The sequence below is a fragment of the Phyllostomus discolor genome, chromosome 7, assembly GCF_004126475.2.
Source record: "Phyllostomus discolor isolate MPI-MPIP mPhyDis1 chromosome 7, mPhyDis1.pri.v3, whole genome shotgun sequence".
NCBI lineage: Eukaryota > Metazoa > Chordata > Mammalia > Chiroptera > Phyllostomidae > Phyllostomus > Phyllostomus discolor.
In genome coordinates, this window is record NC_040909.2 from 112,879,381 (window position 1) to 112,896,497 (window position 17,117).

Below are 17,117 nucleotides of genomic sequence, written 5' to 3' on the forward strand. Positions count from 1 at the left end.
TTAGACTGTCTTTGGCAAACCAGGATGTATGGTCACCCTATCTTTAAGACCTCATTCTGAGACACACTGTTACACTGTTATAGAGGAAATACTATGATGGCCTACTTCATAGTAATTAGAATTTTACTAAGAATCCAAAATACAAGGCACATTCTGAATTTTACAAGACAGTAAGCAGTCATAAAGTGAGGTACCTATTTGGTCTATAAAAACCTAAACCATCATTCATATGTATAGAAAAAGATGCATGCATAAAAAATGATTAAAAAGTACTATGACTTTAACGTAATTACTTCACAACTGTAGATATGCCCGTTATGGACATAAATAAATGACTTAAGTCCGTGTCTACATGTACAGATTTTAAATTTGGAGCCATACTATGGGCAGAAATTGGAGCTAATGAAGGGCTGCTCAAAAGCAAAACCCGTTCCCAAAGGACAGCAAGTCAGTAAACAGCTTATCCAAAGAACATTTAAAATAAAAGACATTTAATTTTTGGTTTAATATGGTAATCCACAATGAATGACAGGATAAACTTTTATTAATAAAAATATCTATTATCTCAGTTAAGTTGTTAGATGTTTTATTAAATCTACACACTGGAAATTCCTAAGATTTTTCTGAAACTCTTACAACAGATAAAACTCGGCTAGCTGGGAAGATTTCAGAATATAAAGTCACAGTAAACACAACCCCCTGGTGTTGATCTTCATTGCTATACACTCCAAAAACTATGTATCTCTGTCTAAAACCAAACCAAACCAAACCCAAAACACCACAAAAATGAAAATCTAGCACAAATGAATTGAGATTCAGTACTTTAAATGTTGGTAAATTCTACCTTATTCATGTGATATACATCTCAGAACTGAATTACGGTGTAACTAATTAGCTATTATAGTATTTTAAATATAAAACCAAAAGTGTTATCTCAAATCTGAGTCAATGTTGTAAGGAGTTATCCACCCAATTAACGGACCTACAGATGTTTTTAGTATTATTTTATATTACTAGGCAATTATTTTCCTCTTCCAACAACTTAGTACACATCCTACAGGGTGAGGTTTCAGAAGAACATGCTTCCTTTCATTTCTAAGGATATGCTGTAGATCCAAAATAGACTACAGGAAAAACAATGAGAAATGAAAGAAATCTCATCACCCTTAGAACTACTCAGGAGACAATTCTGAGTTGAAAATGAAAAAACAAAAATGGAAGAGGCAATATAAAAACCCCTAACATGTAGAAGAAATTAGACTAGTTTGGTTTTCTTTAACATCTCCTTTAATAAGACATTACAGAACACAACTGAGCCCCGTGTGCAGGTAGAGAAGGGGGTGCAGGTCCACATGAAGGGGAATAGGAACAAGCTGAATCTTAGCCCCATTCCTTTTGGCAACTATTGGAAATACAGAATACAAATGGACCAGTTCTCTCTCGGTGTATTTCATCAGGTCTTTGAAGACACCATAACAGTTTTATAATGAACTTTGCTGTAATCTGTTAAAGAATCTTTGAATTAAATAACGAGGATGTTTAAGAATTTAAATTTTCCCCTTATAGCAGATTTAGCTCAAACACAATAAAGGGGATTGTCCTAACAATCCTCACACAGAGGATGAGAACTGACACCTACACAAGATCAATGCAGCCAGTCCTATCACTGAGACAGTTAAACATGATGTCCTCAGCTGCTTATAAAAGAGGGTTAAATACAAGAACAACAAGCTTTTATTCTGAGTCAGTCAGTAAAATGAATGAAAAAAAAATTAAACCAAAACTTGTGAATGGTTTTTAAATGATTTGTTGCTAAACATAATATGCTCATAGCACTTTACAACCTTTAAATTGTAATTTAACCAGAACTTCTGTAATACCCCCCACAAGCAATTAGGCAAAGTCTAATAGTCTGGTAATCAACATATAAGGAAATAACATTAAAATCTGAAAATTAGGAAATTAAATACATGAAAAAAATCATTATTTTAAAGTAATAGTATAGGAATAGGAATTGCTAAGAAATCATCACCACTGAAGATTTTCCTCAAAATATCTTATTTTAAACTTACAATGAAGACAAACGAGGTGGGCACGGCAAAAAAAAACAATGCAGTGATGAGTTACAGCAGAAAGGAGGAATGCATTTTTAAATCCACAGGATCAGGTTTGTGGCTCTAAGCAATTACCAGTAAATAATTGAGTGTTCTTCCTATTTTATTAACTTGAAAATTTAAACTGAGTTACAGCAGTTTCACTCGTAAAGTTAATAGCTAACCCAAGCAAATTAGAAGAACCCTAAAATTAGCCTCCCTTAACTGGGTAGGATTTACCTCAACCATCTGAACCAACCCACTTCCCCATTCTTGGAACCAAATGAATGTGGATACTGGCTTAACACTTTTCTGGTTCAGACGGAAATCATATAATACATAGTCTTTGATTTTAGGAACCAGCACAAAGTAAACTCCCAAAATCAACGACTCAGAAAGAAAAGGAGGGAGAAGGTTCTGGGAATTAACCCAGCCACAAGTCATTCCAATCTTCCCGTTCATGCAAAATCCATTGGTCAAATCGTTAATAAGCTCCAAAAACTTCAACATTATGAGTTTCGATATCAAATTAAAGAATTTGAAAAATGTTCAAAGAATCCAGCATAATTTATGAAAGATAAATCTTTACTAGTTCACATACATTCCATCATATTTTGTAATAAACGATTAGGCTTACTGATTATTTCATTACGACACATATTTCAGAACCTAGTTTTTCAGAAGGGCTCACTAACGATCCAACCGCTTTAGGAATGTATCACTTATCTCTACAGGGCATACCTAGCTGGTATCTATAGCCAAGTTATACAGCAAGTTGAAATATTCCAACCTCAAACACATGGAACAATCAGAAGAGAAAATGACATATGATTGCAATATACTAAGGAAGCAGGTAAGTCATTCCTCACCTAGGCAGCTGCCAATAAAACTGTGTACACAAATTTAATAAATGAGTCCGCTCTAGTTTAACTAACGAACCTGCCACTGAGCTGAGAGGGAGATAAGAATTGCACTTGCAATTCTAGCTGATGAATTCATTACATTTTTATAAGGCAAATAATGTGAAAAATTAGAACAGAATTTCTAGAACCATTTATCCTGTGATGTTGTAAAATCAAAGTACTACTTTATTAAATGAGTTATTTTACACAATATGAACATCAATATAATTACAATTGTAAAAAATTTTTTTATAACAAGGATGGACTGATTTTCAGATTTCCAAATTAGAGTCAACTGTACATTTACACAGAATTGTCTTTGCATGAAGCCCAAAGGGAACAGCATAAAAATGAGTGTTTCTGTAGCCCCTTTATTTTTGCTGATCAACAGTTTGTTAGAAAAGCAGCTGCAGGTTTGTTACCTAAGGTCTCAGACAGTAGAAGAGTCAGAGGTGTCATGAATTCACCTATAAAACATAAGCAAAATTTTCTGTGAAGGAAAGCACTGCACAAATACAATTTACAAACATTTCAAATGTCTAAAAAAAAACCCCACAATACCCGTAAGCTATCAAGTTAGTCTGACAGATCTGTCAATGGGATTTTATAAATAGAACTCTGATTAATTTACTCAAAAAGAAATTTCTCGAGCCACTACCACCATCACAGCTATTTAGGAAGAAAAAAAAAAAGAAACCCAACCACACAGAAAATCTAAGCCGATTATTTTCAAGCAACTACTGTTAAGTAAAGTACCTATAAAAGGCTCTCAGGAACATTGGTCTGCTTCATTTCTCTGAGCAAGACCCTCAGTACCTTGGAAATAGTTATTTTCTTTAAGCTGACAAGTCTCTTCCATTCTTGGACCAGAGTTGGCCAGAATCCCTTCATCCCCCACCATTTCTGGCTACAGTAGCAAGTAGAACTTTTATGTAGTGAGGAACTTCTAGTTCATCAGGATATGGGCTGAGAAGTGGACTTCTAACAATTGTTGAACATTTACTTAAAAAGGGGAAGCAATAAAGACTCATCTAGACAGTAAAATCAATTTCACAATTATGGAAGACACTTTTGTTCTTGAATACAACCCTGACATTACCAAAAAGAAAAAAGGTCAATTACCTGTAAACAACTTTATGCCTGAACATCAGCCAATTCTGGAGGAAGTGGAGTCTTAGGATGCTTGCTCTCAAAGTGCTGCTTGAAGGTCTTAGGGTCTGGCATTTGTGTCTAATTACAAAAATTGTACAAAAAAAAAGAGTCAGATCTTATAAAAAAATGACCATGTAATAAAGAAATGCCTAACATACTCCCACATTGCATACAGGGTGGGCTAGAGAATGAAGTATTCCGCTCATCTAGCAGCAAATCGGTAGCTTGTTCTGCACTATTATGTTAAGCATGTTACCAAAATTCTCACTGATCTTCACAGTAATCTTACATGAATTCCTACTGTGCTCATATTACATGATAGGGCAACAAACACCGAAAGCTTAATTTGCTCAAGACCTATGCTTTAACCTGGTGCTAGGTACTGTACTACAGTACTTTCAAATACTGTACTACACTATACCGACTTCCCTAGGCAAGGACCTTTAATTATTAGTTCTTTAGAATATTCAATTAGATAAAACATAAATGTTTTTTGTTGTCTTGAGTTTTTGAACATGTGAACTACTCTAGTACTTTTAAGTCAAAGTATTTATCAGTAATTCAGTGATTTTACTCTGCTTCTCTCCAAATAGAATCTGAAGCTGTTTAACTTTGTTATTTTGAGTATGCATCAAAGTTCAATATGAACAAGATATTTAACGCAACAGATCTGTCTTTTGTGAAGTCAGGAACTTTTATTTCATTAGTAATGACTTCAACAGATAACCCAGGAATCATGTATTATCAAGATCCCTCCCCATCCATACTAGCAATCTCTCTGTGTACATTTCCTTTAGAATTTCTATGTGCTAACCTCGAGGGTGGTGAGCTTAAACAAATGGGCAAGAAAGAGACTCTGGCCTGAAAAACTTGTTTTGCCCAGAGAGTGGACACTGGAGCTGGACTACCTGGGTTTAGATCCCAGCTTTTCTATGTCCTAGCTGGGTGACCTGTGCAAATTATTTAATTCCCATGACTCAATTTATTCTTTTGTAAAACGACTACAATAAAAGTACTTTTTCTCATTGGGTTGTTGTGTGGATTAATGGGATCATACAGGTAAAACACCTGGTTTAGTGCTTTGGCACATAGTAAGCACTCAATAGCAGCTGCTATGATTCTTCTTCAACTCTAATAACACACGTGTGAACAAACTCCATATAGTTTTACACACATCCTAACAATGGACTTAGTGAAAGAAAACAAAACAATCGTATAATGAGTCTTATTCAGTGGTATCTTAATAGTTTAAAACTAAACTGACTTCTTAATGTATATCTGACTTTTAAAAAAGATTTTATCTATTTATTTTTAGAAAGGGGGAAGTGAGAAAGAGAGGGACAGAAACATCAGTGTATTGTTGCCTCCCGCATGCCCCCTACTAGAGACCTGGCCTGCAACCCAGGCATGTGCCCTGACTGGGAATTGAACCAGTGACCCTTTGGTTTGCAGGCTGGCACTCAATCCACTGAGCCACATCAGCCAGGGCAGACCTGAATTCTTTACAAAGTTCAAAGTGTATTATTTCACCTTAAGAAGGCATCTTTATTCACCCCGAGGAAAGGGACTTTGTTCACTCCTTTCCAGCACCTGGAAAACTGCCTGGCTACAGGAGCCATTCAATAAAGTATTTGTTGAAGGAAGAAAGATGGATTCGTAAAATAACCAGTTCTCAAATCTACTATTTCAAGTAAAGCATTTACTTTGACATGACTGCAAAATTTTAACCTATACAAATGAATCTTTAATGAAAGAACTATCCATGGGAAAGCTATGTCTTTCAATTTCCCTTACCCTACAGACAGTGCAGGTATATATTAAGGCAGCTTTGGCAGCAGCCTTTTGGTCGTGCCCTTGTTTCTTCTTTTGTCCAGCTTGCTTTTTGGCATTTTTCTGCTGAGACTGAATCTTCTGCTGTCCACGAGCCATATCTAAAAACAGAAGTTGAGGCATTAGAGTAATTTATTTACTTTAATACAGAATAATCGAAACATGATTAACAATCTCAGAATCAACGGCTCAAATTTCATAGAAACAGTTGTTAATCAAAATGTATGGGTTTTCAAATTCTCACATACAATGCTACTAGAGAATAAATTAATTAGTACAACCATTGTACAAAACTGTCTGTAGTTGTTTATAACCTAACAATTCCACATGGTATATATGCAACAAAAATGCAAATGTATGCACACCAGCGATTTTCAACTGGTGTAACCTAAGAATTTTTAAAGCATGCAACACCTGACTATTTAGTCAGGGGTACTGGCCTCTTTCCCCTTAGGTGGTCAAATAAAAACATGACAACAGCCAACACAGCAACTACCATCAAATGTGAATGAATCATAATCACAGCTATTTTTCCTGTCAGATCAACAAAAAATAGATTCTGGTGTGCCGCAGAGTTTTAGTAATTAGTTTACATGTGCCACAAGATGAAAAAGGATGAAAACTCTTGATGTACATCAAAAGACAGAGTACGAGAGTGTTCAGACCACTTGTTTCCAAAACTGGAAAAAACACAAATGTCTATTAGTAGTAAAATGGATGTGTAACTTGTGTTGTTTTTTTTTACAATGAACTACTATGCAGCATTCAAAAAGAAAAAAAATTATGTCACATGACAACAACTCAATATTAAAGGAAAGAAACCCAATACAAAGAACATATGGTATACAAAGTTCACACAGGCAAAACTAATAATCTGGAAGGCAGTGAGTGACTGGGAAGAAAGGACATGAAGGGGATTTCTGGGGTGTGATAATATTTTATATCTTGATGTGAGTAATGGTTATATAGGCGTGTACACTTGTAAAACTCACTGAGCTATCTACCTAAGATTTCTGCACTTACATAATCTTCAAGAGTTTACCAAAAAGTTTAGTCCCCTTCCCCAATCATTTGTTGGGTCACTCCGCAAAGGTGTGTTCCCCTTCCAGTGCTCACTGCTGTGACCTGACGCGCACAACTTGAAGAGAAATAAGAGCTGTCACCTAATGCCTCTAAAAGAGATCACAGGAGCAATGGGGACTGTTCTCTCAAATACTAAGGTTTCACAAAACTCCTGTGCTGTTCTAAATCTTTCTTAAAGACTGGCCATAGCTGGACAATTATTAAATAAGATTAAATTAGTTCCCAGTTGAGCAAACAAGCCTTATTAAAGGGTAAGGGTACTTGTATAAAAATGAAAGACACCATTTTCTACTATTGGTGGACTGTAAATTTTAAACTTTTAAATCATTGCGGGACATAAACATACAGTGGATCTACCTCAACGTCCCCAGAAAGGAGTGCTGATTTTTTTTTTCTGACTGGAACCCTAACTAGTTTATGGATATGAGGTCAAAGCATTTCATAGAAACACCTGAGCTTCTCCCAAAAAGAAAAAGGGAAACTGAAAAAATACACCAATGGGACAGGTTCCCTCCAGCATTGACTACTGAACTGAAAGTCAAATAAAATACAGAGGATGATCAGTGCTTTTCTAGAAAGTCAGTTGAATATTTTAACAAATTACAAAAATGTTTAGTATGCAAGCCTAACATAAGAACCCTGTTTTTACCAAATAGTGGTAAATATTACCAGATGTGTTAGTCCTTAAACTTCCATTTTCTTAAAAACCAAATTCCAAGCCAAATGGAATAATTTTTTTCAAAGTACATTTAAGTCCAAATGGTAAGGCAAGCGTACAAACCTATTGCTATGGAAATAGATTTGGGATACTTACATATTATTCAAATAATAGTACTGTAGTCGGTACTCAATCTTCCTGTACTGAAATGTTTGTAATGTCTCAATGTCTTAGCATCAGAACCTTACATTAGAACACTTCAGTCCTCTCATGCACCTGAACTCTTCCCCACGATGTATGCTATGTATGTTAATATGCTGATTGTGTGGGTAACCTCCTAATTCCTTTACACTGGGAGAAAAAACTCTTAAAAAATTGCAGTCCACTAATACAGAACTTTGATGGTTATCAGTTTCTTGATAAGCAGTGTCATTAGATACACATTATTTTTTAACTTTTGTATGTCAGATTTCCCCTCAAACATAATATCACACAACAGATTTAACCTACTTTCCACTGTATTTAAAAACTAACAAAAAACCCCCCATAAAAACTCTGTAAGAGACTGGTCACTTTTTCTTATTTTTAAAACAGAAACCTTAATACCAGGTAAAGGAACTAGAAACAGTCTAAATTCGTAGGGTAGGCCCCTAACGTCTAACAAGTAACTGCGCTGATTTCCTTTCTGAAAGTAGAAATGCAAACGCACAAACCACCTGCTTTTGGACAGTTTAGGGCTTGCTCCCAAGCCAATCGTATTTTCTACAAAATCTTAAACATAACGGCTCCTTGATTAAATGTGACAAACCAAGGGGCAAGAAGTCATTTACAAATACCTAAAAGCTGTTTTTTAATGTAACAGTATGGCTTTCTGAAGGGGTTGCAAAGAGGGAAGTAGTAAAAAGAATAACGAGTTCTTTTAAAATGAGGAGCTCTTTACAGGAGGCAACAAGTAAGCACTGCCCCAAAGATTCTATTAAAACCAAAACCAGAATGAATAAGAGAAAATTTTGGATCCAGGAAGTAGGATCATTCTCCATAACCACTGAAACGCCGAACAGGCCCGTGCAGTTATCAACATCAGACCCTAGATTTTTAAATACATCCTTTTGGGAAAGGGAGAAGATGAAAGCGCCAGGACTAACGTCTATTTCATCCAACACTTCACTGACCACAGCTGCGGGCTAGCCCACCTTCTTTCCCAAACCCGCCTCTCTCGCCTCGGGGAGCCCCCTCTCCTCTTCCCCACCTCTAAGGACCCATACAGCTCCCACCTACCCTTCACTCCTCACCGACCCCGGCCCGAGACGCGCCTACTTGAGGCCTCAGCTGCCCGAAACCTGGCACCTTCGGCTACAGGGAGCCCCGGCGTCGAGAAAACGACCAGCTGCTGTCGCCAGGGGGTAAGGTTACGGCTCAGCTCCCGTGGCTGGCCTGCGACCCGGCCACCTGCAGGGCCTGGCAGGCGCCCGAGCTTCCCCTCCTTCCCGCAGCCCGCGCCGAGGCAGGATTAGCCCGGCGGCCCCCGGGGAGGCGGGGTAGGCCGGCAGCCCCTCGCGACCCCCGGCGACCTCCCACGGTTCCCGCCGACCCCGCCAGTGAGCGCCCACCCCGGTTCCCCGGCGTCCTGCGGGCGTTAGCGCCGCCCCCAAAGCCACTCACCCGGGCCGGGACAGTCTTGCGTCGGAGAGACCGCGCAGCGCGAAGGGGCCGGAGGAGGTGGCCAGAGGGAGAGGAAAGGGGAGCGCGCCCAGCACCGCTTCGGCCTCCTGCACCCGCCTAGGAGGGGAAAGAGGAAAGCCTGAAGCACAACAGCTTGCGCCTCGCACCCGCCGCCGCGCGCGCACCCGCCGCCGCCTCAGTCTTGGGAAAGGCCACTAAGCCTCGTGCCCGCGCACGCCGCGCGGCTCTCCCAAAAGCCCCAGTGCCCGCCCGCTCCTCCTAGCCCCCGCCCACCCCCCCGACTTGCCTTCCTGCTGTGGGCTCCTCCCCGCCCCCCGCCCCGCTCGCACGCCCGCTCCCCTTCCGGTCGCGCTGGCCAATGGCAGCGCTCCCCTATTACATAAGCCCGGGAGGGCGGAGCCTGGCTGCGACTGCCGGCCTTGCAAGCTGGGAACCGCAGGGTTCGTCGTCCCCTGTCCCCGCGCCCCGCCCCGCCCCTTCCCCCTGCCCTGCTGTATCTGGGCCCCTCTGTGCGCCCTAGGATCCTCGTGATGTCGGTGTTGGTGGGTGACGGCCCGCAACGTGTTTCACAAGTGGCTCGCTCACTTACTCGGGCGGCGGCCAGGCCTCAGCTTCAGTGTCACTTCTCACGCGCCTTTTGGGCCCCGGCCACGGGAGGGGCCCGGACCGGAGCTCTGGGGCGACGTGGGTCACGGCTTGGGGAGCCCGCCACCCACGCACACTGCCGCCCCACTCTCAGTGAGGCCGGCGGGCCGGGCGACCTTTAACAGGGCCACGCAACCATTATTCTCTTACCGGGCGCCCTTTACCTCATTCCCACGGAAACCCCCGTTACTTGACCAATGTGAGGTTTTCAGTGGTTTGCAAAGCAAAGCCTGACAGCCTCAGTGAAAATTGCTGGCTAGGTTTCCCTGACCGGTAAAGGCTGACTGATAACAAGATACTCGGTTGCTAAAAATTGGGAGTTGATTTTTTTAGTGTGTTTTGATTTACAGGCCACAATATTTAACTTCCAGTCTACCAAGAGCCATAGTGTTATCTGCTGACTTATCTGGAAACGGCATTTGAGACAATGATTTTATTCTGCTTCTCTCCTACCCCCTACACACACATAGGTTTGTAGTTAGATATAACAACAACAGCAAGAAAAAAAAAAACAAAAAAAGAAAGAAGAAAAGGAAGCTTTTGCATTTGGCGTTCAGCTTCCCCATAGCCTCACCTCTCCCAAATTTACCCATCAGTGCTCAGGAGTCGTTATTTGAATATAAATACAGCCCAAATTGCCTGGACTGGGCTTTAGGTACCAGAGAATTGTTTAAAATAGCCAGAAAGGCGCTAGCTGCTTCTTGCTTTTGGGTGTCATGCAGTGTTCCGGTTGTTCAGTCCTGCCTTTTCATCCCTCTTTCAGCTCCTCACTCTTCCTCCTATACTACAATTTTAAATTGCATGATTAAATTTTATTAATCTCTCTCCAGGACTCAAATGTAAGCTCATTTTCATCAGTTTACTCAGTGCTATCCATGTGTTAAACATCATGGGACCTGAATAAAATAAATGGATATTGAATGACTGCATGTGTCTAAAGAAAGCAGGACTTTTGTTGACATATCATGCAGCTATAGCTTAATCATTAATAATCACCATAACCATAATAATTGTATTAACCTGGCTTAATAGGAGGTGGATGAGGTCCTTGGAGGGTGCATAGAGGGGAAATCCAAAGAGCTGTGTTCGTTTAGCCATGAATGAGAGTGGACAGTGGAAAGGAACAGAGGAATCTGGCTGGCAGGATGTCTTTTTAACTAGGAAATCTTACCTTTTGCCGTGGCATGGATGGACCTGGAGAGTGTTATGGTAAGTGAAATAAGCCAGTCAGAGAAAGACAAATACCATATGATTTCACTTACATGTGGAATCTAATGAACAAAATAAACCAACAAAATAGAAATAGACTAATAGATACGTAGAACAGACTGACAGCTGTCAGAGGGGTGGGGATTGGGCACTGGGTGAAAAAGGAGGGATTAAGCAAAAAAACCCTGAGACACAGACAACAGTGTGGTGGTGAAAAGAGGGATAGGGTGTTGGGGAAGGTTGAAGAGGATAAAGGGATAAATGGTGATGGAAGGAGACTTGACTTTAGGTGGTGAACAGACAATGTAATATGCAGATGTGTTACAGAGTTGTACACTTGAAACCTATATCATTTTATTAACCAATGTCATCCCAATAAATTCAATAAAAATTTTAAAAGTTTGTAAAACTTTTGGAATTTTCCGAGTGATAGCATTTTTTGTTTTTCCTAAGGATTCTCTTTTGAGCACACCTGAATTTATGCTAACAAGTTACCGTATTTTGTTGTGTATAATTATGCACTTTTTTGCCACAATTTTTTAAAAGATTTTATTTATTTATTTTTAGAGAGAGGGGAAGGGGGATGGAGAAAGGGAGGGAGAGAGCATCAATGTGTGGTTGCCTCTCATGTGGCCCCTACTGGGGACCTGGCCCGAAACCCTGGCATGTGCCCTGACTGGAAATAAAACCAGCGACCTTTTGGTTCGCAGCCTACACTCAATCCACTTAGCTGTACCAGCAATGGTTTTTTTGCCCAAATTATTGAGGGGAAAATAAAGATGCACATTATACATGGATATAATGATTACATATTATGGCTATAATAATGGATATAATAGTCCCATGTATAATGTGCACAAAAATGTGAGGATGCATTATACATGGTAAAACATGGTAATTATGGTGGGGCCTCTAGATAGCCTCAGGATGAGACTGGTCAGGAGAAAGACCAAGTGATTAGAGTATTAGAACTTTCAGCCCTTCCCAAAGACCTCTGGGAAGGCCAAGGGGAGAGGTCTGGGGATTAAGCTCTATCAAAACTCTTGAACAAGATTTGATGAGTTACTGGATAGGCAAATGGGGCATTTATATGGTGGGAGGGTGGCCCACCCCGATCCCATGGAGCCAGAAGTTCCTGGACCTGGAACCCTTCTAGACCTTGCCCTATGTATCTTTTCATTAGGCTATTCATCTGTATCCTTTATAATGTTTTTTATAATAACAGTTTAAAGATAAGTGAATGTTTGTGTTCTGTGAGCTGCTCTAGCATATTAATTGAATGTAAGGAGGTGATCATGGAAACCTCTGATAGATAGCTGGTCAGTCAGAAGCGTAGGTAACAACTTGACATGCAGTGGGCATCTGAAGTGGGAAGAGGCCAGACCTGTGGGATCTGATGCTATCCTCAGGTAGTGTCAGAATTGAGTTCAACTGTAGGACACCCAACTGGTGCTGCAACATTAGTTGATGTTTGGAAGACCTACATATCTGGTGTCAGAGGCAAAGTAGTGTTGCAGTGAAGTATTGAGAGTAGAGAAGACAAGTAGAAAAGCGTGTATTTCCTTACACAAGAGTAGCCAGAACAATATTGAAAAGAGGAACGCAGTTGGAAGGCTCAAACTCCCATTTTCAAAACTTGTTACAAAACTACAGTATTCACGACTGTGGCATTGGCATAAGAATAGACACACACACATGGATCAGTGAGATGGAATTGAGAATCTGGAAATATATATTCACATTGATTTTAACACAGTTGCCCATAAAATTCAATGGGGGAAGGAATAGTCCTTTTGCCAAATAGTACTGGAACAACTGGATAGCCAAATGTAGAAGAATGAAATTGGACCCCTACCTCACACCATGTACAAAAATTAATAAAAACAAATCACAGACCTAAATTTAAGTGTTAACCTGAAACTATAAAGTTCATAGAAGAAAATGTAAGAGCAAATCTGTGTGATGTTGGGTTAAGCAAAATGTTGTTAGGTACGACACCAAAACATTAGTGACAAAAGAAATAACCCAGTTAAAAATGGGCAACACCTGGCTGGCATAGCTCAGTGGATTGAGCGCAGGCTGCGAACCAAAGTGTCGCAGGTTCGATTCCCAGTCAGGGTACATGCCTGGGTTGCAGGCCATGACCCCCAGCAACCGCACATTGATGTTTCTCTCTCTCTCTCTCTCTCTCTCTCTCTCTCTCTCTCTCTCTATCTCTATCTCTATCTCCCTCCCTTCCCTCTCTAAAAGTAAATAAATAAAATCTTTAAAAAAAAAGAGTGCGCTTCTTTAAAAAAAAGTGGGCAACAGATCTGATTAGATATATTTCTTCAGAGAATATACACAAATGGCCAATATTACAAGAAAAGATACTCATCATTATAGCCATCAGGGAAATACAAATGAAAATACTGAGATTGTATTTCACATCCACTAAGATTGCTACAATTAAAAAAAAAAATAACAAGTGTTGGAGAAGATGTGGCTTAACTGGAACCTTATACACTGTGTTTGCGAGGTAAAACCCAGCCTCTCAGGAAAACATTCTGGCAGTTCCTCGAAAGGTTAAATATAGAGCTACAACATGATCTAGCAATTGCAATGCTAGGTCTCTATTCGAGAGAAATGAAGACACAACCATACAAAAACTTGTACCTGAATGTTCAACACAGCATTTTGGCTTTTTATAATAACCAAAAAGTGGAAACAGACCAGATGTTTATCCAAGGATATATTGATAAAATCTGGTATATCCATAAAATGAAATATTCAGCCATAAAAAAAATGATATTGATACATGCTACAAAATGGATGAATCTTGAAAGAGTGTAAGAAACCAATCATGAAAGAGCTCATATTGTATGATTCAATTTATATGAAATATCCAGAATAGGCAAGTCAATAGAAGCAATGTTGATTAGTGGTTGCCTAGGGCCGGGAGAATTGGGGAGAAATGGGAAGAGACTGGTAATGGGTATAGACTTTCTTTTTGGGATGATGAAAAGGTCCTAAAATTGTGATGATTGCACAACTCTGTGAATATACTGAAAACTGTTGAATTGTACACTTCAAGTGACTGATTTGTGACATGTGAATTATATCTCGATAAAGTTGTTATATAAAAATTGATTTAGAATGATGAAAAATTGAATGTCCGATATTCTCTCCACTGCCATGCACAAATCTCCTTCTCACCTGTTTATCCTATCTCAATAAAGGCACTGCCACCCACTGGGGTAACTCTTTCAAAAGCTTCATTGTTAACCCTGGCACTCGTCAACCCATTAGCTTCCACTTCCAACTATTGCCAAGTCATGATGATTCTACTCCAAAATACATATTGACACTGTCCACTCTTCGCCCTTGACGCTGCCACTTTTCGCCCTCTCCACTGCCGCTTTTCTAATCCAGATCACCACCTTTCACCTGGTTGGTGCAGGGCTTGGACCTACCAGGTTGTGGAGAAATTCTCCAGTTCCCCTTTCAGACAATCCCCTCTAGGCAATCAGAATGATCTTCTTAAAGTGGAGATCTGCTGAGCCCACTTCCATTCTTAAAACCCTTCCCTGGCCATCCATGGCATGCAGAATGGAATCTGGTCTTGCTCCTGCCAGCCCACCAAGCCCTGTCTGGGCTCCTGACGTCCTGCTTTCCTGCTGTTCTCCAGCTCAGTGTTCTTTCAGTTCCTCAGCCCACCAAGCTCTCCCCTACTTTGGGGCTTTGATGGATGCTCTTCCCTCTTTTGTAACACATTTCTCCCCACTCTGGCTACTTTCTAGTCCCTCTTCAACTTCCAGCGGAAATATCTTGTTCTCAGAGAAGCCTTCCTTACTTGAGTCCCCATCTAAAGGAGGACTCGTCTGGTTTAACGCTCTCATAGCACCCTGTACTTTTTACCCTTAGCACTTACATGCTATGTGATATATTGTAAATATGTACATCATATTTATGCACACACACATATATAAATGTGTATGTATAGATGTATATGTAAATATATATACAGGTATATGGCTAAACTTATGTTTGCAGAATGTGTGTGTGTTTATATATATATACACACATATATATAGAAATTCTCTCCATTTGACTCTTAGAATAATAACAATATGTAATATTTACATAGTACCTACTGTCTACCAGATATGGTTACATGTGCTTTACTTATTTTGATTCATTTAATCCTCTCAACAACTCTTAGGTAACTAAGGCACAAAATGGTTAACTTGCGCAAGATTACATGGCTACGAAGGGGAAAAGCTGAGATTTGACTCCTGGCAGTCTGGCTACGGAACAGACTGTAAAACAGGCTGGGCCACTGTTCTACACCATAAGAGTAGGCTCTCCATCTGTTCTTTTCACCAGTGTAGCCAGCAGTGCGCATAGTGCCTGGCATGATGAAGGCATCCAATAAATACTTGTGGAATGAGTATATGCCTGAATGATCCCTCCACACTAGAGTTAGGAGCCTTCCTAAGTATCACAGAGCATGCTGTGGACAGATCGACATAGTGACAATAGTGTGAATATGAACCTACCTACCAATACGGATGGGGGAATAAGAAGCCTGTATGGATGGGGGAATAAGAAGTCTGTACGTGCGGTGGGGGCAAGTGGGGGAAGAGCTGGAAGAGAGCTAAATTCTCATCTCCCATAGTGGGAAGTGCATATATAATGCCTAAAACTGGAAAAAAACAACCTTCCAAAAAGAGTAGTATAAGGAAGTATTTTTAGAGACATGTAGATAAATACCAAAAGAATTGACTAAAAAACTTCTAAAAAGTTGCTGTGGCCAAAAAAGAATTTGGAAGGTGGGGAACCGCTGGGTTTTTTATTTATTTTATTTTTTTAAATAACTAGTTTTATAGGACTAGTTGAATTTTTAAACTCTGAGCATGTAATACTGTGATAAAACAAAAAGTAAATTAATGAAATTATTTTTATCTCTAATAGTTCGTCTAACCGTGTTTGTTTCTAGGTAGTACATATGTCATCACAGCGCTCAGTGCTTTAGAAAGATCGATGAGCAAGTCCAGGCATTATAATAAGTCCAGGCATTCCTGGCACCCTTGGCATCTCCCTGCAGTTAGAGTCGCTACGTTTTGTTCCAGGTGCTGAGGGCATGCCTCGGTGTCTGTCATTCCACTTTTCCGGTTCTTTGCACACCATCCTTATCATTAGGCTCTCAAACAGCTGAACAAGCTGTGGAGAAAAGAGTTTCCACATTGAATGTGCCTGTCCTTGATGTTTTTAAAAAAGTATTACTCTTTAAAAATATTTTTACTAGCTACTTATTTATTTAAATTAAGTATAATTGATATATAACATATTCGTTTCAGGTGTACAATGATTCTATATTTATGTATATTGTGAAATAATTCCAGCAAATGTTGTTAACATCTGTCGCCATGTATGGTCACAAAATCTTTTTTTCCCCTTGTGATGAGGAGTTTTAAGATCTACTCTGTTAGCAACTTTCAGAGAGGCAATACAATATTATTAACTATAGTCACCATGCTATGCATTACATCCTCATGACTTATTTATTTTATAATTAGAAGTTTGTATCTTTTCACCTCCCTTAACCTATTTTGCCCACCCCCACCCGCTCCTGGCAATCACCAATCTGTTGTTTGTATCTATGAGGGTTTTTTTTTTTAATTTTACATGTAAGTGAAATCATATGGTACTTGTCTTTCTCTGATTTATTTCACTTAGCATAATGCCCACAAGGTCCAGTTATTCATGTTTTCACAAATGGAAAAGTTACATTCTTTTTCATGGCTGAGTATTATTCCAGGGTGAGTGTGTGTGTGTGTGTGTGTGTGTGTGTGTGTGAGAGAGAGAGAGAGAGAGAGAGAG

At 39.8% G+C, this 17,117-nt stretch overlaps 1 protein-coding gene across 2 annotated transcripts; it reads right to left on the reverse strand.

Annotated features, from left to right (window-relative positions):
- Nucleotides 1-636: 636 nt before the first annotated feature.
- ZNF706 (zinc finger protein 706) lies at nt 637-9,637 on the reverse strand. 2 transcript variants are annotated; one of them, XM_028533669.2, is made up of 4 exons: nt 9,381-9,637; nt 5,942-6,078; nt 4,118-4,225; nt 637-3,462 (listed from the first exon to the last, which is right to left on the reverse strand). In XM_028533669.2, exons 2-3 carry the CDS (start codon nt 6,074-6,076, stop codon nt 4,130-4,132), a joined length of 231 nt encoding a protein of 76 aa, XP_028389470.1. In that variant the 5' UTR covers nt 6,077-6,078; nt 9,381-9,637; the 3' UTR covers nt 637-3,462; nt 4,118-4,129. The 2 variants fall into 2 exon arrangements, with proteins under 2 accessions (XP_028389470.1, XP_035887208.1); XM_036031315.1 differs by lacking the exon at nt 9,381-9,637 and adding an exon at nt 8,997-9,018.
- Nucleotides 9,638-17,117: the final 7,480 nt, after the last annotated feature.